The sequence below is a fragment of the Squalius cephalus genome, assembly GCF_949319135.1.
Source record: "Squalius cephalus genome assembly, chromosome: 8".
NCBI classification, from domain to species: domain Eukaryota; kingdom Metazoa; phylum Chordata; class Actinopteri; order Cypriniformes; family Leuciscidae; genus Squalius; species Squalius cephalus.
Window position 1 is genome coordinate 5940242 of NC_137129.1, and position 25200 is coordinate 5965441.

At 35.6% G+C, this 25200-nt stretch overlaps 1 protein-coding gene across 2 annotated transcripts in view; it reads right to left on the minus strand.

Moving 5' to 3' along the window:
• Positions 1–25200, minus strand: part of vps50 (VPS50 subunit of EARP/GARPII complex) — a 125857-nt gene that overhangs the window by 48645 nt on the left and 52012 nt on the right. For both annotated transcript variants that reach the window (XM_079879312.1, XM_079879311.1), the window contains exons 14-19: positions 10509–10600; positions 10163–10257; positions 9664–9762; positions 6911–7001; positions 4691–4867; positions 2411–2529 (exon numbers count right to left, since the gene is read on the minus strand). In XM_079879312.1, coding sequence (XP_079735438.1) covers positions 2411–2529; positions 4691–4867; positions 6911–7001; positions 9664–9762; positions 10163–10257; positions 10509–10600 — 673 coding nt within the window. The remainder of the gene's footprint in view (positions 1–2410; positions 2530–4690; positions 4868–6910; positions 7002–9663; positions 9763–10162; positions 10258–10508; positions 10601–25200) is intronic.

Below are 25200 nucleotides of genomic sequence, written 5' to 3' on the forward strand. Positions count from 1 at the left end.
CTCAACTAACAGGACTTGTGTCATAAATGAACTGCATTGCAATGTCATATACCCTAAAAATATTGATTGAAACCGCTTTACAGTTCAAATAATACACAAGTTAAAAAAATAAAAAAATAAATGTAAATGCTTTTATAAAACTAGTGCAAAAAATGCCCGTGCAAAATCAGTTTTTGTGTGTGTTTTTAGTAATTGTTGGTTTGGTGCCCGTGAAAGAGACTGTGAATGCATTGAATTCAGGGAGCAGGCTAGGTTACTACAAATGATGGCTGTGAATAAACTATAATATTCAGAAGTAAACAGTGTTGCTGACTGAGTGTTTATGTATACCACAACCTTCTAAGTGCTAGTGCAAAGTGCCCGTGCAAAATCAGTTTTTGAGTGTGTTTTTAGTAATAGTTGGTTTGGTGTGTTTGAGTGCTCATTGTTACAATTACACAGCAAAAGTTCAGTGACATTTTTATTTGTGCATGGTAGAAAGCACACAGTGAACTCCGAAAACGCTATGCTTGTGGAAACAGTTTGTGAATAGGCAACTACAAATGATGCCCGTGAAAGAGACTGTGAACGTACTGAATAGGATATGTTTAGTTGGTGAATAGCATAGGCTACTATTACACAGTAGCGATAGCGTTAAGCGCACCAGAATGAAATATAATATTCAGAAACAGCATAGCTGACTTACAGATTCAGTTAACATCCACAAATGAATAAGCGCGTTGATTCAGGGAGCAGTGCAAAGTGCCCGTGCAAAATCAGTTTTTGTGAGCTGATCGCCGTCAAAAAAGTTCAGGAGATATTTCTTAGTGATGGCTGATTTCAACAGTTTCAATATGATAGCATTTTGAAAAATCTGGATTTGAATTTTTTATGTTATTATAACCTAAAGATGCTATGTGAAAGTTTGAAACAGAAAATAGTGGTTTTCATCTTGCCACTTTCTTGGTAAAGAAAACACATTTTTACTCAAATTAATCAAAATGCATTTATCACGTTCTGGACTATTTTTTACAGTCTATGGTTCTGGAACCAAACAATAATATTCAGAAGTAAACAGTGTAGCTGTCTGAGTGTTTATGTCAGAATGTTTATTTTTAAACCACAACCTTCTTGGGGCTTCTTTGACCGATACTACTCTCTAATGTCAGAATGTTTATTTTTAAACCACAACCTTCTAAAAATGATATATTTAACGATATCTTTTGCATTTCTCATCCAAACAATGTCAAACTTGGCACTGCACTTACTCGTGCCCGTGGCGAGACACCCGTCGAGTTTGAAATCAATCGGACTAACGGTTCGAGAGATATGCGAGGAACAGACACACACACAGACAGACAGACAGACAGACAGACAGACAGACAGACGTTTCTGTAATTTATAGATAGATTATAAGCTACACATTTCTGCTTTTAAATACTCTTAAAATAGCCCCTCTTCACTTCCATTGTAAGTACCTCACTATAAACTCCATTTTCGCTTATTTTTATTTAAAGAAAATAAATAACGAGACAAAATTATTTCTTTGGTAATTAACATTGTCACAAATTCTTCACAAATTGACTGAGCTTTACTTGTATTGAACCGGAATATTCCAGATGTATTCTAAAAAGGCATTGAAGTCACAGATTGTGAGGGGGAGTCACATCATCACATTTAAGAAACCTTATGTCATTTTAAATATGCAAAACATTAGATCCCTCAAAATGTGAAGTCTCTAACAATGAAGTGTCACAACATGTAATGCGGCAGCTGATTTACTGCAGGGAGAACTGTCAGTCATCTTCGTGAGGAACAAACAGGCTTTAAATATTCATCAGGGTTCACAGTTTAATCACATTCCTAATCATTCTCTTGATTTATGATATTTCTATCACACTTAGACACGGAGAGCAAGCCAAGAGGAATTAGGAAATGCAGGGAAAAAATGCTCATGTAGTCGGCAAAACAGCCACATGGTGCAATTCTGAAAGCAGCCATTTAAAAAATCTCCTTGAGACCGTTTTATTTAACTTCAAAGCTCTGAATGGCTCTTAATGGGAGCCTTGTGGACTTAAAAGGCTTGTTCTTCATAAAATAATTAAAGCCTTTCTCCCTGATAAGAAGCTAATGATAGCTTGTGTGTTCACTGTACACTGCATGAATTTAAACTAATTCAGCTGCCTGAGTGGGAACATGAAGTCCACAAATGATAAGTTTGCTGCCTACTGACCTTCCCTTGGGTTAATGAACCGATTCATGAGCGACCTGAAACTACAGCACACCACAGTTTATAAAAACATGCCATTTTATACTTGATGAACACGCGTCGGCAATCATACCATGCATTTCTAAACTGAATGTTGACACACCAGTCTGTGGGCAATTGTTAGCTGATCTGTGTGACGTGAGCTGATGACTCAGCACTGACCTCTTCACTGGAGCGTCTCCTGTCTGTTCATCTACATAGTCTTGTTTCAGCTCCTCAGGTACATCGCTGTCACTGTCATAGTCCTGATACACGCTCTTTTCCAGCTCATCTGACTCATACTGCCGAGAGAGGAAATGGAACGAAAAAAACATAAATCATAACAGCCAAACATTCTTATACATTACCATTCAATATTTTGGGGTCATAAGATTAAAAAAACAGAGACATTTATAATGTTACAAAAACTTCTATTTCAAGTAAATGCAGTACTTTTGAACTTTCTATTCATCAAAGAATTCTGTAAAAAATGTATCAAGGTTTCCATAAAAATATTAAGCAGCACAACTGTTTTCAACATTGATAATAACTACATTGATTGTAACAATTTCTGAAGGATTAAGATCTTAAATGCAGCGTAGGTGAGCATAAGACAACTTTTTTCAGAATAAAGTTTAATTATATAGACTTTAAGATGGTTTTAGATAGCCTCCCAGCCTGGTTATGATGGTCTGGTTTGCTGATCTTGGATATTAAGAGTTTTTTCAGCTGGAAGACCAGCTGCCTGTTGACCAAAACCATCTGAAAACCAGCTTATCCAGGCTAAGAGACCAGCCTTAACCAGTTAATAACTGTAAACTAGTCTAAGCAGCTATTTCTTTTTATCAGGGATAGCAGATAACTGATGTTTAAAAGGAGAGAATAAACAAAGCATATCACAAACTAGCACAAAGATTCAGCCTTAATTCTCTAAGGTTCAGAGCTTGACTTTAGTGTTGTAAATGTACCCGTGTCAAAACCGTGCTGCAGATTCAACATGGACAAATGACAACTCAAACAACTCCTACGGTCCGTAAGGATACAGATTGAATGTAAAGTTGATAGACGCCTGACATTGTATCTAGTTACTAACAAAACAGCATGGAATACTTAACACAACGAGCTTATATGCAAAACACTTTGTTCTCTCTCAGGGTAAAAGCACTTGTACCAAGGGCTCACACACTCTCTGTCATAAACATACAGCATTTGTTTTCATTACAGAAGCATCATCAGAGATGCCAAGCACATGAGAGCTTTAATAATGAGTTTTCTCTCCACATAGAAGTAATGGCCTTTGTCAATAGTTATAAGGACAATGAGCCACTTAATCATTACAAAATATTTACGCATCAGATTTTCACTCCCATTTACAGTTATAATCGAAAATATTCAAGCCCCATTTCAAATGCCAAAGGTTTATTGGCAAAATGTACATACTTTCAGCTGTTTGCAATTAACAACACAACACAACAAATGTTTCACATGGTTTCCCCAAATTCACCTGAAAATGCAACTTTTAATGATTTCTGCAAAACAGGTGTTGTCTCAAGCTCAGCCGATGCAACTAATCAAGGGCTTCATTAGTTGCACCAGGTGTGCTTGAGCTAGAACACATGAAATATCTGAACTGGCTAGGTTTCAGACACTTGAAACATTTGTTGTGTTGAGCTATTTCAATTACTTTTGTGTGATTTGTTAATTCCAAACAGCTGAAAGTTTTTAAATGTTACCAATAAACATCATTTGCAATGGGAGTTGAATAATTTCTATTACAACAGTTTTTTCCTCTTTCAGTAATCAGTTTGGCAAGCATCTAATAAGAATATAAATGTAACTGTAAACCATCATAAAATGCTTGTTTGCTCAAGCCTGATGCCAAACAGCACAGCATACATATTGCTGAAATGTGTTGGATACTATAAGAAAATACTGCAATAGAAAGGACTCTGAAGCTATCAAGAGTTTAGATGGTTTAGAAATTAGTAGAATGTATCCAGGTATTGGAGATGCACTGAAATTTCAGCCACAAAAAATATATATATTGGATGAAAATATCGAATTACAATAAATAAAAAATATTTTTTGGAAAGACAAAATAGGCTACTTTAAGAGATATGACAAACAAAGGCCCAGTTTCACAGGCAGGGCTTAGACTAAGCCAGGATTAGGCTTTCAATTATTGCATTTAAGTAGCTTTTATACACAACCCTTAGAAAAAAAAAACATTACTGTGTGCATCTTAAGGGAAGACAAGTTGCGTTCAGTGAAAACAACTCAATCATGCATTTTAGTCTGGGACTAGCTTAAGCCTTGTCTGTGAAACCGGAAAAAGTGTCTTTTGAAATAAGGCTAAATTATAAAGCAAATTCTGGAATTTAAATGATATTTAAAATATTTTTAGAACCTATTAGTTATTGTGAAGTTTTGAATGAATTAAACTGGACTGAAACTACTATATACCCCATTAGAAGCCAGGACATCCTCTGTCTCCTCTTCCTTGTTGTCGATCTGCATCTCAAAAGGATTTCCTCCCTGCAGGTACTGCTCAAACAGAGAAAGCTCCAGCAGCTCTGTGGATTCTGGCTGCCGGCTGGGAGATACTGAGGGAGAACGACACTGACCCATGAACTTAAACTCCTGGAAAAGAGGGGAAAACAAAACAGATTGATCAGATTTCATTTCATACAGATCAAATAACTAAAAAGTAAACTAAAAAGTTTGCACCTACACTCGTTGATTAAATATGTTGCTTTTTCATATAGTGTATACATTACCGGTTAAAAGTTTGGGGCAGTGAGAATTCTTTTTTTTATTTTTTTTTGAGAAGAGAAATGAGAAGCAAAGAAGCATTAATTTGATCAAAAGTGACAGTTAAGACATTTAAAATGTTCTACAATATTTGTATTTATAGTAAATGCAGTAAATGCTGTTTGATTTATATTAAATCAAAGAATCCTTAAAAAAAAGTTTCACAGTTTCCACAAAAATATTAAGCAGCACAACTGATTTCAACATTGATAATAATAAGAAAAGCTAGGCTACTTGAGCAGCGAATCAGCATATTAGAATGATTTCTGAAGGATCATGTGACACTAAAGACTGGAGTAAATTAAACTTTACCCCCACATTAAATTACATTTTAAAATATAATAAAATATAAAAAAGTTATTAGAGATTGTAAAATATTTCACAAAAATGCTGTTTGCACTGTATTTTTGATCAAATAAATGCAGCTTTGTTGAGCATAAGAGACTTCTTTCAGAAACATTCTGAAACACTTTACAAATAATGTTTCATTTATTTATGTTTCATCACTTAAGTTAACATGAACAAAGAATGAACAATACTTCTACAGCATTCATTAATCTTAGTTAATGTTAATTTGAACATTTACTAATACATTATTAAAATCAAAAGTTGTATTTCTTAACATTATTTAATGCACGGTGAACTAACATGAATAATCAATGAACGACGATTAATAAATACAGTAACAAATGTATTGCTCATTGTTAGTTCATGTTAGTTAATACATTAACTAATGTTAACAAATTAAACATTAAGTGTTACCAAAAAATCTTACCGATCCCAAACTGTTTACTTATTATATAAGTATTGCAACCAAATAATGTTTATTATGACACACTAGGTGGACTAGGTTTAATGGAAATGTTTGTGCTAGGAGATGGAAAAGTAGCTCTATCTGTTCTGCTAAATTTTACAGGTGCATTTATGTTTTCATTGGAAACGTCCTGAATTCTGCAATTAATAAGAACATTTAAAAAATGAACAATAAGCTGCAAGGGTGAGAGTGCAAAAGCTTCGAGCAGTAGCGCTAAGTGTCCTAAAACTTCTCACAGTTAAACCGCTTTGCACATCAGAGCTCCAGCATGAAGTCGTTATGCAAATGTTGCTTATTAAATAGGACCGCTGATTATGCCATTCACTGATGTGCTTTTCAAAGCCAGCTTTCTCTACCACACAAACTAGTGGCATTTCTTTGAGAAAATACCTGTATGTTCTGCACAAAAACAGTGTAAAAGGTCCATCAGAGAACAGTTCACAGAGCGAAAGACTCTGTTTAGCATATAATAATTGAAAGAGATGCATTTCGGTTTATTCGTCAGATACTCTCGGGTGAATATACTTGCCTTCCAGGATGTAATTTGTTTTGAGACGGATGACACACTGACTAGGAGAGAAAACAGCTTATGTTGGAATACAATCAGTGATGATGCTTACCCTCATTTATCAAGTTGTCAAGCCTTTCCTGAGATTTGAAATGCATATAAAAGCGTCCCTAATACGGCAAGTCGGGGAAATATGAAGGAAGATGATCTACAAAAACGCCATCTATTTGGTAAAACCACGTACTGTAGACGACGTATCTCATTTCCTGCAATGGGTCACATAAAGAACACTTTTTGACCCGCTTACCATGAGAATTGGACTCATGCTCATGCTCATTATGCAGGAACGTGTGTTGATACGCCTTTAGCTTGTAGCCATCTGAAGCACTGTCGTTTCAAAGCACGCACAGAACAAAAACTCTCCGGCTCATCTTCATATGCAAATGTGAAATCTCAAAAGACTGCCAGCGATGCCAGTTGGTCCAGATCAGTCATGAATAAAAGTCACATCGCTGCATTTCAATGTCTTATCTGTGGCATTAGGACTTACGTGGAGCTGGGCAATACTGAAGTTGGACTTCACAGGGCACAACTCCCAGGTTTCATTTTCAAGAAACATCCGCAACTCCTCCAGGCGAGTTCTGCAAGGGTACAAAGAGAAATGACAAGAGGTTGGGCTTGTGTCAAGTGAAGACCCTTTGCCATTCAACTTATTGAAAATGAAATGGGCTGGCAAAAACGGTTCAAGGAGAAGTCGATCAGTGAAGAAGGTTACAGGTAGTGAGGATGATGAGTGTCAATGTGGCCCGCTGCCAGACAAGGTCAATACCAGCAGCCTTGTAGAAAATGTCTACATCAGAGTGGAACATTATAAAAGTCCATCACTAATCTCTAAAGAACATGCCGGCAGTTCACACGATTACAAGTTGGTTTCTAAATCCAAATAAAGTGCAGCCGACGGCAGAGTGTTTGACATTTGAAATGCCAGCTCTTGTCACATCTTCAATCCATGATATTTTTAAATGCATCAAATTTAAAGCACTTGAAGGAAAAACGGACCGGTTTTGTCCTCTAAGCCAGAGGGCACAATATATATTGTAATGGCACAATGTGTTAATGGCGACGCAGTGACAGCAGAGATTAAGCATTCAGAGGACTGACAGATAATCGCTTTATGGATGCCATCCAACTGCTAGAATAATCAGAAATAATGGTAAGATGTCCTCTTTCAATGTCCTCCACCTCATCGGGCAGAAAAGGTATTTGTACTGCTGACTACAGCAGGGGTTATGGACATTTCAGCTTTGTTCAGACAAACAGTAAAAATCGGATTTTTTTGGTTTAACTGACTCAAATCCCTTCAGTATTGATTTTTTTGTTTTTTTTGTTTTTTTGTGTGTGATCACCAAAAAGCACATGAAATCAGATGTTTTCCTAATGTTTTTTATGATTTTTTTTTTGCACATACTAAGTGTGCAATATTTGAATTCGGTCCAAATATGCGCTCTCTCTCTCTCTCTCTCTCATTACTCGTATAGTGAAATATACAATATTCAATATGTAGTGAATAAGTCAGCAGTTTTGGACAGTATGTGCTTGAATGCGTAAAATCACTTTGTCATTTATGTTCTTTCACGCATCTTGCAATTTCAGCACAATGATAAGATGTCATGAAGGATATGAGCAGAATGAGGCAAATTTTCCAGTTTTCATTCCTCTCAATGACAGCTACTCAGAGTTGTTGTCTCTTGGCATTGGTTTGAGACACATCATTACTATAGCAACTGATGTAGATGCACCGGATATAGAGCACAAAATCAGATTTCAACACTTGCACAATGACAATCTGGACAATCAGTCCTGTAGATGAGATTTGAAAATCAAATCCAATTTGCCGGAAGTGTGAACAAAGCCCCTGTTGCCTGTCCTCTCATCATTCAAGCCACAATGCAGAGACTAGAGTATGTGACAGGTACTTCAACAATTTAGCATTCTAGATATACTCTAGCAAAATACTGAGATACAGATGATATCCACAGGCAACCACGTGCCATGCTACCTTTTGAGCTACAGGAACACTGTGACATTGACAACATCCAGATTTTTTTATGCATGTTTGTAGTGTTAACCTATTTGCATAATTGATTTAGTCAATTAAGCACTAAAACAATTCAGACAGCAAGTACAAATAAACAACACTATCAGTGGCCACAATGCAGTTCTGCAGGAATGAGTTCTAAAACCTGGAAAATACATTTTTGGAATTCCCGTTCCATCGCCCAGAAGTCAACTGGGTTTTTAAAATGGGTTTTTGTTTAAATGCTTGAAATAAGATTAGCAAAAGCTCAAGAAATGTTCACGTTTTATTCTACGGCAAAAGACGCATCAGAAATACCAAACTCATGACTTTTTTAAAGCTTTTACATGTCTTGAAAAACACTTTTGCTTCCAAGTGGCTAAATGGGATTACAGAGATTCTCTGGGACATTAAACATCACACTGAGCAGTAAATCTGATCTACTCAGTTGTCTGCATTTACAGCCCTGTCATTTTATTCTATACTCGCACTCCTGCAAAGCATTCAAACTCAAGCTTTCCATTTTGTATTTTTTGAATAAAGACTGAAAGAGATCTCTGAAGTTCAAAGTTGGCATGAAACGGAAGTTGTCATAGTATTTTCTTCCCTATTGTGACGTATATACAAGTGACGCTTCTTGAACAAGACAAAATGTAGGGCGGGACTTGATTTTGTCCATTGGGAATTGATTGGATGGTTTGCTATTGGTGGACCTCCTGTGAGTGACAGGTTGTCCCGCCCTCACGCCAGACAACACATCATCAGATAAGAGAAGAGATGATGCTACAAGAGGGACGGGAAGTTACTTTGATTTAAAATAATGATATGCATGGATAAAACATTTATAATAAATATTGCAATATTCCAATTTAAATTGATTTTGATTTCATGGTTGTGACGTGGAAGTCTTGGACGGTGGCGTAGTTTTTTTTATAGCCAACCTTTAGCTTTTTACTTCTGCCAATTATATTTTGGCTCCAAAATTCATTCAAAAGCTGTGTTCATTTATGAAGATTATGTTGATGAACAAATCATATAAGAATCAGAAACTTTTGTTGGTCACAAAGCTTATTTTCGGCTTATTACAAAGGAAAATTCCTATTGGCTTTTTGTTGGGGGAACAAACAAACTACAGCCATCCCTGCAGAACTCATTTTTAGTAAACCCCTCCTAGAACTAATTGTGACTGAGGTCAACTGGACCATGGGCCATTTACTGTATCTCACCGGTGATAGTTCTTAAAGTAGTTCACACTTTGTCTCTTAATGGACTCCTGCAACACCTCGGACTTGCTGCCGCAGAATTCCTCTCCCACCTGCATCAACCTGTCAAATGGGAGAGAAAAACAAGAAAATAAACGAGAGAAAACGATGAAATGAATTAGAAAGTGGTTCACTCTTCTAATTAACCCCAAAGAGTTACTTCGCGTCACGTGTCCCAGCGAGGGCAGAAAATGCCGCCTCTATTCACACAAGTCAGCGACCCCGAGGCCGGATCAATACAGAGAGCTGTGGTTTCACACACAAAAATGGCCTTTTAATTGAGCTCTGTTAATGGGGATGACCATGGTCTCTTGTTGAGGAACAAGCGGTTTCATTGATGGCCCCGGTTTCTCTTTAGGGGAGTTTCTCATGAAGCAGAAGTGATTGGGGGGAGGGGGGACAATGGTACAGTTGGTCCCTGCAGGCCAATCCAATTAGCACTAATGAGGAAGTGGGTCCCTACCTGCTGATAACATCCAGAACCACAATGAAGTCGTCGTACTTGAAGTTGGACATGTCTGTTCCCAGCAAATAGGCTTTCACTTTCAATTGGACGTCCTGGGGGCAGAAAGAGGAGGACGTGAGGTGAGAGGGCAAGTCATGAAGCTAATGGCGGAATGGAAAAGAAAGAAAGAAAGAAAGAAAGAAAGAAAGAAAGAAAGAAAGAAAGAAAGAAAGAAAGAAAGAAAGAAAGAAAGAAAGAAAGAAAGAAAGAAAGAAAGAAAGAAAGAAAGAAAGAAAGAAAGAAAGAAAGAAAGAAAGAAAGAAAGAAAGAAAGAAAGAAAGAAAGAAATGAGCACACTCCTTACCTGCCAGATTCGCGTTAAACCATGTTCCAGCTTCTTTTTCACATAGCTGCGGTCCACGGTGGATTCATCTGAGCCCTCTGCGCTGGAATCATCTACAAACAGGAGATACTTACAGTATATACAGTACTTCAGTATACTCATTATATGCTATTATGACAGGAGATCAGGTTAGTATCTACAGTCTGACACACATTTTCATCATTTCACACATTATCTTCAACCAGGATCCTATTTTCTTCAACTAAAAATACATACAATTTCAGCCGGACTGAAAACAGAAAACAGCCATTTTAGTTTTATTCATATTTTGAATTGGCTTTTATGAGCTTTTGTTATTTTATTAGCTTTTTATTGTCATTTAGGTTTCATTTATTTTAGTTTTTTATTTCAGTTTTGGTTTTTATTTATTACCAGTTAATATTTTAGTGCTTCAGCTTAAATATATCAGTTTATTGCCAATTCATTTCTAATTTTCATTTAGTTTACGTTTTTTTTGAATTACTATATAAACTATATATTTTAATTTATTTAAATTAACAGATTTTTTTTTAAATAGTTTTACCCTGCCATGGCTCTGACATTGTAACATTCTTTAAAATATCATGTGAAGTCATGTGTTTTATCTCAACAAATTACCATCTCAAGATGTTGCAAATCCCATTGAAAACATTTACGCTCCGTAAAAGAAGATCAGAACAGATAATGTTTGCAAAACCGCACCAAATGCTCTCAACCCTTTGACCGCTGCAGCAGTGACAGTCGCAATTACATGGATCTTGACGCTGAAATTGCTATGCTAATACAGTAACAATGACATTCTCTAACAACAAGGTTGTCAAAGATGGTTCATTTTCCTACTTTGAAGTTTGTTCAATTGGCTCACTGCAATAAGGACCACATGGTGGAACCAGGTAGCAGGAAAAATAAAAGGCATTCCAACACCACTGAATGCCGTTCTGCAGTACCAGGTGCTTAAAAATGCTCCTGTGAGTGTTTGTGTAAGCGCTCTGTGAAATGGTTTCTATTTATGCAGCATTGAGCTTTGTAGCCAATCACAGACATATCTGTTGAGTGCATGAATGCAATGGCCAATCAGATGCGTTTCAATTAGTGGCCGAGTTCTGCACGGTCGCGAATCCTTTCATTATAACCAACATTATAAGCACGATCTCAAAAAGAGATTTATTGCACAGCATAGACAACTTCATGATTATTACGGGAGTTTTCACAGGAGTGCAGCTTTGTGTCCCTCGTGTTGTAATTGACCGCTTCAGTGATTATAATGGCAGCAATCTTTGCTCGCTTTTCTGTATATAATCTATATTTTTCATGCTGCTAACTAGACATTGCAAAAATGATTGTGAATAAAGTCTTGGAGAGTAATTGCAAAATAATAGACCTGCCATTTTTTCTATGTAATGTGTTACTTTGTTGTTAATTTTATTACTTGCGTTTCAAATTTACAATGACTTTTTACATAAAAATTGACAGATTTTGAAATGCACTGTGTTTTATGATTGGTTCTGACAGTGATTATTTTTTTTATTTCATGAATAAACAGGATATGTTAATATTACAAAAAGTTTCTTTGCATTTACTTTTGGATTTATTATCAGTACTGGGCTCACAGTTCACATGTGTGTGGATGACCGTGTTCATCTACCACCACCGAAGACCATTTTTGACCCAGGAAAAACCCTGACCATTGAATATCAGATACAATATGACAATACCACACTGATGCATAAAACCAGCCTAACTGTGTTTTAATGTTCAGTATTAATGCTACTAAATCTATCCAGTCAAAAGAAGAGGTTGGTTTCTCAGTCAATTTTATTTAATAATATTCAAACAAAATATTGGTTAAAATTATTTATTTTTATTAAAATAATATTGTAGAAAGTTATTTTAATAAAAAAAGTTTTCTACTCTACTACTCTAACACGGTATAAATTCTATAATTTATAACTCCTGGAAGTAAAAAAAAAAAAAGGTACAAAACTCTTTTTTTTAATCAGAAGGCAGGCAGTATAAGGTGTCTTGCTCCTTAACCCATAGACAATCCTTTCCTACAGCAACCAAACTGATAACAAGTACCTCCTGCAACAAAGCAGCTGTCACTCTTCATCAGGGAAAGTGTTCATACTGGCAAACCAAAGTGAGTTTAATCATAGAGGACACCTATCAGAGTCATCAAAATTGACCACCTAGATGTGCATCATCTATCCTGACAGAAGCCGTATCCGTTACTTAACAGGCACCAAACTAAACTGAACCAGGAACCTTGGAAACTACTGCGTCAGTTCATTGTGAATTCATAGTGCTGCTTTTCATTGCTTTAGCCATTATGCATTCGCTCTAATGTAACGAGAAGGATACTTACGATGAGAATGATGATATGACCAGCAGAGATGAGCGCAGCAAGATATGAGTGTATTAAGAGCGTGAATGTGGGCGACTGATCTTAATGTCTATAAAGGCACAGCGTGACTGAGAGTGACTAAATACAAAAGCCCTTCAGGTGAGATTTATTCTGGACTGATACTCCAGCAGGCTCTTGGTAATACAATATAATTATCGTGTCATTGATGTGCAGATTATACAAACAGTTCCACCTCAGCACTCTCGCTGTAACTCATCTCTACAGAAAACAAACAAGCATTCACACATGAACCTCCTGTGCAAAAAGCCAAACCCTCTATATATATATATATATATATATATATATATATATATATATATATATATATATATATATATATATATATATATATATATATATATATATATATATATATATATATATATATATATAATATTATATTATATTATATTATATTATATTATATTATATTATATATATATATATATAAAAAGATCGCACCTGTCTGCCATTTCTTGCCAGATACACTTAAATGACATTGGTTTCACAAAACCAAACAAGTCCATTTATCTGTAGCACTAATGTTGTATCTGCAAGGTTGTACTGTTCAGCAAACACAACTGAAACGAAACTAAACAAAAAAAAACCAAAAAAAAACCACAACAAGAACCAAAACTGCAACAAATTAAAACAATTAGAAACAAAACCAAAGATATTCAAAACAAAACTAAAACAAAACAAAAAACAAAACAAAACCACAACAAGAACCAAAACTGCAACAAATTAAAACAATTAGAAACAAAACAAATACAAAATTAAACAAAGGCACAGCGTGAAATTCACACATACAACATCTCTAAATAGAAAAAAAAAAAAAAAAGTAGAGTTGCTGGAGTCACTAAGCAATGAAAGAGTTGGACATTCTTCAATTGAACTGATTTGCATCATTCTGTTCTGATAACCCGGTCCAGACCAGCTGGTTTCAGAGTCTGGCACAATTTTCCAGCTCGAAACTAACTTTTCTATGATGGAAAATTTGCAGGGTTGCGTTAACTAGAAGCATTGTGAGCCTACTTTGAGAGAGACCATCGGGTTCCAACGTTTTTGGGAGAAACAGCCCAGAACGGCTCCTGACTGGGCACCAGATTTGGTACCGACACCCTGTCGGTGGAAAAGGGGTAAATAAAACAAGGCGCATGTATCGTGGGACTGTTAAAGAAAATCTTCAGAGAAGACCTCAATACTAGTGATTGATGGGATGTTCAGTGGACTCTTGCAAAGCCAGCAGTCTGATGTTTGGTGCTTAGAAATTAGAAATAGGGGAAGAGTTTTTTTTTTTATATTACAGTGCTCACTTAAACCCCAGAGAGCCAGAGTCATCACTCAAGAGTCGTGTCTGTGCCGACTTCACGTCTCATCTTAGGACCACTGGAGAGAAGAAAATAACTCCCATAGTGAAAGCAAACCAGTTTCACATTTTACATTAAGTGCATGAAAAACATTTCCCCTCACGTATACTTTAAAAACTGGATTTGCCTCACGCTTCACACGCTCCGGTCTAGTTGTACTGACTGTGAACATGAAAAACATTGATATTCCACAGAAGCCAAATCCACAGAGCTCCAGGCCGCCTTTACCCTTTTCCTCGCTCATAATATGAAAGCTTTTATGAAGTCCCTATTGCTAATGGGAACTTTCCTGAACCCCGAAGGGAAAGAGCATCCAAACCGCATAGCGAGAAATAAACGAGGCGGAAAGAATGCTCTGTCGGTGTGTGTGTGTGTGTGTGTGTGAGCAACTAACACCTCTGAGCGCCACATGACAATCCAGCACCCTTAACAGTTATTTCTACCCTCCATAGTTTAATATCTACACACTGAACAGAGATGGGGGGAAAGGAGAGGAAGGAAGATATTAAACCCATCCTGTGAGACCTGGCTCATACAATTACGATAACAGTATCAGCTCAAATGCTTACACTCAGTGAAGCGAGAGAGATTCAGGTAGGGAATATTGAGAGTGTATTAAATGCACAATCTTACACGGATAATGCTTGAAAAAAAACAACAACAATGTGTAAGGCGATTTAAATGGTGTTTTACTGGTTAAAGGTCAAAACCCAATAAGCATTTCTGTGTACATTTTGATGTGGGGGGGAAAAAAGGTGATCATTTCAAATCATAGTAAACACAATATTCTTGAACTGATTTGTGATATAATTGAATTTGCATGTAGACACTCACTGAGAAGAATATAATACTTTCTCCATGACGGCTGTACGGGATTTTCGCTGTCAAACGCGTGATGGTTTTTAATCAAGGATGGTCTACATGTGACCTCATTACACTGACTTTGTGAGCTGTAGAAGCTACATTAAGTAGTTCAAAAGAAATTGTGACCTTGAAGCAAAGAAGAGAAGAGAGCATTTCTTTCTGCTCATGATTATATCTGTGCTCTGTTCAGAAAATATAGCAGCAGGATCAATAACATGCAATTTGACTGTCCCATGACTGAAAAATCGTTTTTGAGCTTTTGACCCAGACCTCCACAGTGAGTAGTTGCAAAAGTCTGAGACCACTAGTGAAAATGCTATAATTCTGCATAATACTAATATGAAAATAAAATATTTAATTACAAAATGTATTACCAGCACAACAATTCAAGCAAAAAAGTTTACTGAAAAATGTACAAGAATTTCCAAAAAATAATAAATATATATATATATATATATATATATATATATAAATACAGATTGTGTCTCAGACATTTGGATGGCAATGTCTGAAATCTAAAAGAGCCTATTTAAACCTTTCCATTTAAATGTAAATGAAAGAACAGCTAAAGGTGTTTCTTTTTTGTCAGTTGCTGAAAATTAAGTTCTTTTCTAAGCTCCTTTCATTAAACCTGCAGGATCGGAGCTTCTGGAGCCGAATCAAAGAGCTCCTTGGCTCCTGACAATAGAGTTGGACTTTTCCCCAATCATTTCAGTCCATGAGGAGCGCAGCTATGCAGAGCCACAGAGTAAATCACTGCAAGCCAACTTCTGGAGAGGACAAGAAAAATATCAGCTCCCTGGCAGCAACTCCTCACACACACACACACACACAAAGCAAAACGGGATGAGCACACATTCGCACACAAACAGGCAATAGCACATTGTAGACATTTCAGCATCCCAGGGAATTGTTGGGAATGGAGAAGGGCAGAATAACCAGACAGACCGTTCGAGAAAAATAGCAGTGAGCTGAGGAAGATACAGAACATGAACTGAGCATGAAGCCAGCGTCACTCTCACTAATGATTGCTAAAACACAGGACCGGTAGTGCAAGAGTAATGAATTTACACTGGAAGCCGACCGTGTGTGAAAGTGTCTTCAGTTTGACGCACTGCCGACAACTTATACTCCCTTACATCTAACTGACCAATGACTGTGGAAGAGGAACATGTTTGTTTTACTTAGCTTATCTAAAATGTTGGCATTGTTGGTAATAAATGGCTCATATTACTCTTATGCTTCTTTTGCAGGCTCATGATTACTGTACACACACACACACATACACATATCCACCCTATACTTAGGGCTGCATGATATTGAAGAAAATTGTGATATGCTATAACTCATTAAATAATGCGATATGTGATACGATAATGCTTAAAGTGTGTAAAATAAACTTAAATTATCTTTAAAACAGATTTAAAATTATATAACCAACATACGTGTTTCACATTCTTTTTTTGACAAGAAAACATCCCTACAACTTCTGAAAGTGAACATCAGTGTTTTACTGTAGCATAAGAAGTGTTGTTTTAACATCAGTGTAAACCACGGGGTTTAGGGGTTCAGGTTATCCTACATTAGGGTTATTTAACAACAGAAACTGAATAATCAAACGTAAAAATAAACACTGCTTAGTTTTCACTGTATGAATTAAATAAATTGATTCTTATTAAAGCTACAAAAGTTATTAAGCCAAGAGCACTGAGTGATTTTCTCGTCGTCTTTTGTTCATGACTCTAGTTATTGCAAGCCGTTGCGATGTGCATATCGCGATATATACATTTGCGATATTCCAATAATTTCGATATATTGTGCAGCCCTACCTATAATTTACAAAAATATCTAGAACTACATTTCAAACCACTGCAAATTATTACAAATTTTTGAAGCATTGGACTAGCAATTAACACACAGACAAAGAATAGAGGGGAAAAAAAACCTAGCCGTTGGCCTTCATATTAGGAAAAAAAAAATACAATGGAAGTCAATGGCTACCGTCAACTGTCAACATTCTTCAAAATATCTTCTTTTGTGTTCAACAGAAGAAAGAAACTCATCCAGGTTTGGAACAACTTGAGGGTTAGTATGTGATGACAATTTTCATTATTGGGTGAACTATCCATTTAATTAACCAACCACAATTAATCCAATTAACATTTTGAATGATTAACAACCCTAATAATGTGTCCTGCCCAACTCAAGACCGAGGCTCACCCTCTCTGGTGACCCTGGCAGGTCAACCACTTGTTTATTCAGGAGGGATATCAAGGGTAAAATGACATTGATTACTTATTATAACCTTTCTTCCTGGAAAATATGAAAGGGTGCAGGTGTAAAACTGTAATTCACTGCGAACAGCAGGAAATAAGATTCTATTAAAAGATGGTCAAGATCGTCAGGTTTCTTATTAAAATCAAAAAGAGATGAGTGGCAAAAAAACAATGAGGAAGTCTTTGACCCAATCTGACAGGACAGCCTGACACTGGAGGGCTCATTCTCCAACAGGAATAAGAGCTAATTCAGTTCAGCAGGAAAGAGAAAAAAAAAGTCAGAAGCAAATCATCATTAACGCCTCATTATATCTTCATGAAATAAACAACAAACATCTTGGTCATATAAAAGAAGATCACACCATCATTCGAAACACATCTACTTAGGTCTAAACCAAACCAAATCTATTATTTAGATATACAAAGATGGTGCATTCATTTTTACTATGAATGGGAGAAAGTGCAACATGAAATATGGCAGAAACAATCAGTGTCCAAAGACACGCATTGGCTGGTCCAGCACTATTTGAGTGTTAAAAAACAACTTTTATGGGACAGTTAATGTCAGATTTTGTTGCTGATTTAAAATAAGCTATTTAAATGTGAGCGTGGCAAGCATTCATTCAAGGATTTTCCCATTCATGTAGACTTGGTCTTGGATGCCCAAAATCTTTGTCAGGTTACACTTACAGGCGTGAGAACTTTTTGGACTTCCAAACTGAAAACGTACATCCAAAGAACAGACTAACCACTCTTTCACAGCTCAGAAAAACATAACTGCAGCAAGAGATGCACGATTCTGGATAAATTGAGAATATTTTTGAGAAATTATTTTTTTGTTTAAAATGGAGACCACGATTCTGAACAGATAACTAAAGAAAAAAACATGTAATTTATCACTCAAAAAAATGAACGAGGAAGGTTGTGCACTTGACATAATATATTTATATTCAGTTTACTTATAATAATTGTGTTTGTTGACTTTAAATGTTTTTTTTCTATTAAGGTCCACGTAATTTTGTCTCAACTTAACTCTACAAAATCCTAACGCGTTGTCTAAACACAAACCATTTATGTTAAGTAAAAAATTCTTACATCCAGAGGGTGGCAGTATAGTGCGACGCCAACTGCCATTTTGCCCTAACTTAATTTGATTGTGTTCAATCTGCTTAAATATATATAAAATTTAAGTTTACTTAATCCGTTTGTGTTGGATTACATGAATGATTTGTGTTGCGTTAACTGAAACTGGACGGTGCTTGTTAGTTCCCAGCATGCTTTGCAAATGGTTGAATTAAGAGAGAATAAATGTTAAAATTAAGTGTTATTTTATGTTTTTTTGAGAAAATGAGAAAGGGGAAGACTTGATAGTGTGTAATTGTGTTTAATGGTCAATTATATTGGAATTATTAAAACCATTTAAATTACAGTGTGTTACCATTGTGGAGAAGTGTGGAGCATTTTGTTTGGCTGTGGACTGATTTTGTTACTACAACTGCTTTGGTTGAAAGAGCATGTAAATCTTAGCATTTAAGATGATAATATGTGCTACTGCTAGCAAATAGCTAGCTGTAATTATCAATTTAATTATGTGTCACGAAAATAAATGAAATATTAATGGATGAATGAATATGAAAAACACCTGAATCATGTCAGGAAGCCTTTAAAAATTCTCTTTGAGACTACTTAAATTGGGTCGCTTAAAATGACTTAATTCCATGATGTTGAAGTTACATGAACAAATTATGTTAGTTTAACGTAACCCAGTTATGTGGAACCTGTTGACATAAAAAAATTAATTAAAGCCAACATATAATTTTTTGGAGTGAATGCTAATTGCTGCAATCTATTTAAAAATATTGTATTCATTGTAATTAATTTTTTTAAACTGTTTGAATGAATGATTCAATGACTCACTAATAGACTTCACTGGTTTCATTGCTAAATGAATCAGCGTTTTTCGAATGAATCTCTTGAATGAATGATTAAACATTTTTTTAGCAGTCACTTGTCGTCACCCACTGATGTGATGATGTAATTGACACAATCTTTATTTGAAGAGTCAAGTTACTTTCAATTGGTGATTTACTCTTTTTTTTGATCGTAGACATCACTTCTGTGTTTGTCACGTCTAGTTTTGGTTTTGTTTCATGTTCATGTTTCATGTCTCCTTTGTCATGTGATTCCCTTGTCCTCTTGTGATCATCTCATGTGCTTCCTATAGTTTAATGCGTTCTCATCGGTTCATTGTTTAATCCTGTTCACAGGTGTCTTGTCAAGTCATTAGTCTCTGTGTATTCACGGACCTCGTGTTTCCACAGTCTCTTGTCTTGTTCCCTGTTACCTCTGTTCGTGAGTTTCATGATTAGTTCATGTTCATGGTTCACAAACTGGATTTATTTCAATAAAGCTGCACTTGGGTTCTCACTTCAACTCGCCTCAGTGGATCCGTTACAGAGATAATTTGATTATTGTAACAGAAATAACAATACTTTGCGGTTGAAAAGACTGTTTGTGAAGCTGCTTCATCTATACATACTCTGTCTGGATCAGCGTTGCTGTGATCGTACTTGTCAAAGGTATAATAGACATATCTGAATCGTTGTCATTTATGAACAATATTGCACAGGTGTTTGAATCGAGATAGCTGTCTTTTAACGATTAACCGTGCAGCTCTAACAGCAACCCTGCATTCTTGCGACTACAAGTGGTGATTTTATGCTTAGGGAGGATCATCCAAAAGCAAAATCATACGGTCATTCTTTCTCAAACAGTCCAGTATCTCCGTCTCTAGACAACGGCACGAGGGAGGCATTAAATACACCAAAAGTGTTGAAATTTTCACTTCGAATGTTCTCATTCACATTTGACATTGTCCTCATGAAGACAAATGGTTCAGTAATAAAAGCGAAGCGTGATTTAGTGTCTCGTTCAGAAAAATCATCTTTTCCCAAAGTTCCCAATTGCTCCATTCTCACTCAACAGAGCCAAACCTCAAAAGCAGGACCTTTAACTAAAGTTACAACATCTTCTTACTCAAGCACATACACATAAGACCAAAGGCGAGCAGCTGTGCTTTCCCAGAGACACAGACCCCATCAATCAAAACCGTGAACCGAACACCAGAACCGATCCTTAGAAACATCCTGCCAATTCAAGGTGTAAGTTGCATTCTAATTAATTTACTTTTGACCGGTTTTTCCACACATGGTTGTCAGTGATTACACACCTTGTGAAATTAGATAGCAAAGCAAGTCACAGGCCAGCGGAGACAATTTACCTGTCGATAGCTCTGACAAATAAGTAGAGGAAAGTAAAGTCATCTCGACACGGACCAAGACGAATACCGTACGCAACGGCACGCAACAACAGCTGTAATTGTCAATTTCACACAGGGATTGGTGCATTATTCAATGTTACGGACACACGTAAGAAGTTAAGCATATCGGCCGCCTCATGATATACTGCAGAACAGAATATCAACTAGATGCATGTAAATAAATTAATTAAATGTTTGAATTTTCCCCAAGATCATTCATTGAAACCTTTTAAAAGATGCCAGGGAAATGCAACCTCATATTTAATACCATTAAGCTTAAGGTAACATGAGGTTCAATTAGTTTAAAAAAAACAATGAATAACAGTTCACAGCATTTACAAATTCTAGTTAATGTTAATATAGAAATGTATCAATAATATACTATTGTTCAATGTTATAGTAATTCATGTTCATTCATAATACAAGAAACTATTGTTAAAATGTATTTTATGCAGAAATTAGCATTACCCAAGATTAATAAATGCTGAATTTTTGTTCAGTTGATGGATCAATTTCAAGAATCATTAGAGATTGAAATATTATGGGAACATAATAAAATGATCGAGCGTATCGTGTGCTATTCTCACTTTTAAAAGGTTCTCAGGCACATTTTGCAGCCCTGATGGATAGCTCATTTACAAAATGTTGTAAAAAAGACCTCAATGTATCATCAGGAGCCGTGGGTATTCATTTTGTTTTGTCTGCATACGTTTTTGTGAATCTCAAAGTGACAGCACCCATTGACTTCCATTATCTGAATCACAGAGGACCGCGGTTTCAGCTAAAAATCTTCTTTACTGTTCTACTGAAGAAAGAAAGTCACGTACATCTAGCCTGAGGGTGAGTAACAGCAAACTTTCCCTTTAATAGATGTCAACATGTAATTGAAAAATCAGAACATTCCTTTAGAACTGTACATACTGATTTGAGTAGGGAGTTAAACATGAGTGTGTCAGCATGGCTTAGATTAGATTGGCCTTCACCTTTCGCCACTTTCTACACATCAGTAACAGAAAGGTGACCGAAAGCCACGCTGGAGTGTGTCACTTTTCCTGTCGCTCATGAATGGTCATTTATCCTCATTTGGAGAGCTGGTTCTAATCACTGGGCGAGACGACCCTTGAGATTTGGCGGTTAACTAATTTAGCATATTCCATGTTCAAGAACAATGACTTCTTGAGATTAGGTGGCATTAATTACTGATACAAAAATTTGACAAGTTTAGTGTGTCAGCCGTCAAATAGAAAATGCATTAATTTATTCTGACACTGACGGTAGGGAAGATGGAAAGTATAATCAAGGATACTGCCAGTCTGAGAGGATATAAACGATATGTAATATGATGAATATGACGAAAATAAATGTGATGAAAGGTTATTGACAGGTTGACAAAATATTACCACAAACAACTGAGAAAAATGCCCTGGCATTAAAAGCTGTCTAGCAAACCAAAAATATTCTAGGTGCATTTGACTACATGACTATTTTTAATATTTATTATACATTAAGAGTTTTTAAAGAAATGATTACTTCTATTCAGTGACAATAAAGACATTTAAAATGTTACAATATATTTTGTATTTCAAATAAATGCTGTTCTTTTGAACTTTCTATTAATGTATGCTACCAGTATGGATTCAGAACTGTATTTTTATTTTAAAGAAAATTATACTTTCAGCAAGGATGCATTTAATAAATAAAAGATTATATAAAAATTTAAAAAAATTTATTTCAAATAAATGTTCTTTCTTCATCAAATAATCACAACTTTTTTTCAGTTTGCACAAAAATATTAAGCAGAACTGCTTTCAACATTGATAATAAGAAGGATTGTTTCTTGAGCACGAAATCAACATATTCAAATGATTTCTGAAGGATCATGTGACAACGAAGACTGGAGTAATGATGCTGAAAATTCACCATATCACCACTTTGCCATCAGATTAATAAATAAGTAAATTTACTTAAAGAATATATTAAAATAGATAAGTTATTTTAAATGTAAAACGTATTTAACAGTATTACTGTTTTACTGTATTTTGATCTACTGTAAATCTTGGTGAGCAGAAGAGACTTCTTTCAAAGAATTGAATCATTTACACGTTATGCTTACTGGATGAAAAAGGAAAAGCTTAAGCCAACTTATAAAGTCTTCCCAAGTCAAAATATACCCAAGATATATATAGTAACTGTTGACACAAGCAAAAAATTCAGTGCGTATCCTGAAAAGGCCCAGACACTGACACTGCTGCACTGTCACAGTGTCTTCTGCCTCTCCGTATCCTGCAGCCCTGAAGATTAGTGCAGTCGTTTAGTGGAATGTGGGAGAGAGAGGGGGAAAAGAGATAAAAGAAATGGGCAGGAGATGAGAGAACATCTTAAGAATATAAACTATCCATTAGGGCTGCCAAATGTGCTTGAGAACCTTTTTAAACTGAGAACAACAAATGATAACTGATGATACGCTCTGTGTCCCCATAATATCTCAATCACAAACGATCTGTCAAATATCTCAGAATAAATATACACAGAAGAGCATACAAACTGAGCTACAAAAACATCTTAAAATGTTTAAACAGTGATAAATGTTTCATTTCATTAATATGATTCTATAAGAATTAAGGCCTGTTCACACCAAGAGCAATAACTCGAAAGATAACTATAATGATATTAGAGTCCACACCAGCGGACGACGATATTCTGTTTTATGATTGTGACATTTTTTCTGAGAGAAAAAAATATGAAAATTGGGATAATATGCATTTTTTTGTTTTATTCCCCAGAAAAATATTAAAATATGCTGAAAACAAGATATATTTAAGCAAACTGCATAAGATATGACTTGGTAGTTTTTTTCCCCAATATAATTGAAGATATCTAAATATTTCTAATTTCTACTTCAAGTAAATTTAACTTGTTTTGCACGTTTACATGTTGTAACTGGGAAATGAGACAAAAATACTGATTATGAAATTAAATTATTTTTGTGTCCATTGCTATGGATTGAGATTAATACTATAAAGCACTTTACTCTAAAAAAAGTATTCTTTATATGCTTATTTTCCAGTAAAAAAAAAAAAAAATAGGAAACATGATATTGATGAAACTTGAGTGTATTTTATTTTGTTCCGTTGTCAGCTCTTCCATTCGTTTTACACATTAAGCTCACTAAATTTGTGTTAGGTAAGATTTTATGTTATTTTCTAAAAGCCATTTTGGCAGAGTCGATGATAAATTATGACTGCGTTGCAAGTAATTGCTCTTTTGAGGAATGATGTGGAAGAAAAAAGCACAGAAATGTGTGCATTTCAGAGTTTACATTATTTAATTTGGGCGCTGTAACAAACGTGAAATATAAGTAACAAAGAAAAGACATACAACAGAAGAACAGAAAATTGATTAAATATGAAGTAGTACAAAGTTGAGGTGGAAATTAGTGCTGGAAAATCCCACAAACAGTTTCATAAAAAATTAATATTCCATTAAAACAAATGATATCATTTGCCCTGATTTAATATTTATAGAAAACCATCATTACCAACAGCAACAATGGCTGTTCAGTCAGTAACATTTCATATGCTTGCCTCTGCAGGGGTTATTAGGGTACTTTAGAAAGGTTCAATGAATTTCCAATGACAGACCTAACCAAGAACAAGCACCAATCTATTTCAGCAGTGCTCAGTGACCTCAGAAATCGAAGCGGAGGCAAGACAGAAAGGCAAACGTTACAAACTACATTGCAGTTGGCTAACGCCGCAGCGGCCCTTTCAATTACCCGCTCAGTCACCTCGGCCGCAGCTGCGCACACCCAAAGCCATTTCCTCTGAATATACAAGGCAAGACCTTACACAATCAAAGAACAAATGCAATGCTTATAAATCTAGCCATCACGGGGTAGTGAGCATCCTAATGAATCCCAAGCTCTTTCTACTAAAACTGATTTAGAGTTACATACAAAAGAGCCAAAATACAGGAGTCGACCTCTCCAGACGGTTTAGAGGAACACAAGGGGACTTAGAGAGTTGCGTCAGCAGAAAGATGAACCTCAGGTGCCAAAGAACGCTGGAAAAAAAATACTATTACATAATGTCAGAGATGAAACCTAGCAAGTGGAAGAATCTGGCTATCCCATTAAAAGACAAAATAAATAAATAAATAAAATCAATTTTACAAATCTCATTCTTAACCAGTATATTTGTCTATATATATATAAAAAAATAAAAAATTACTATCAAATGGCTATCTATTAAGAGAAACTAGGGTTATAATAGTTAACTAAAATAAATAAAACTTCAGTAACGATTGATAAAAACTTGTATAGCCATTAAAAAAAACGAATGACCACAAAAATGACAAAAGCAAAATTAGACCTAAAATTAAAATGAAAAAGAAGAGACAATAAAAGCTTAAATCTACACTGTGTAGGATTTTCTCCCATCTA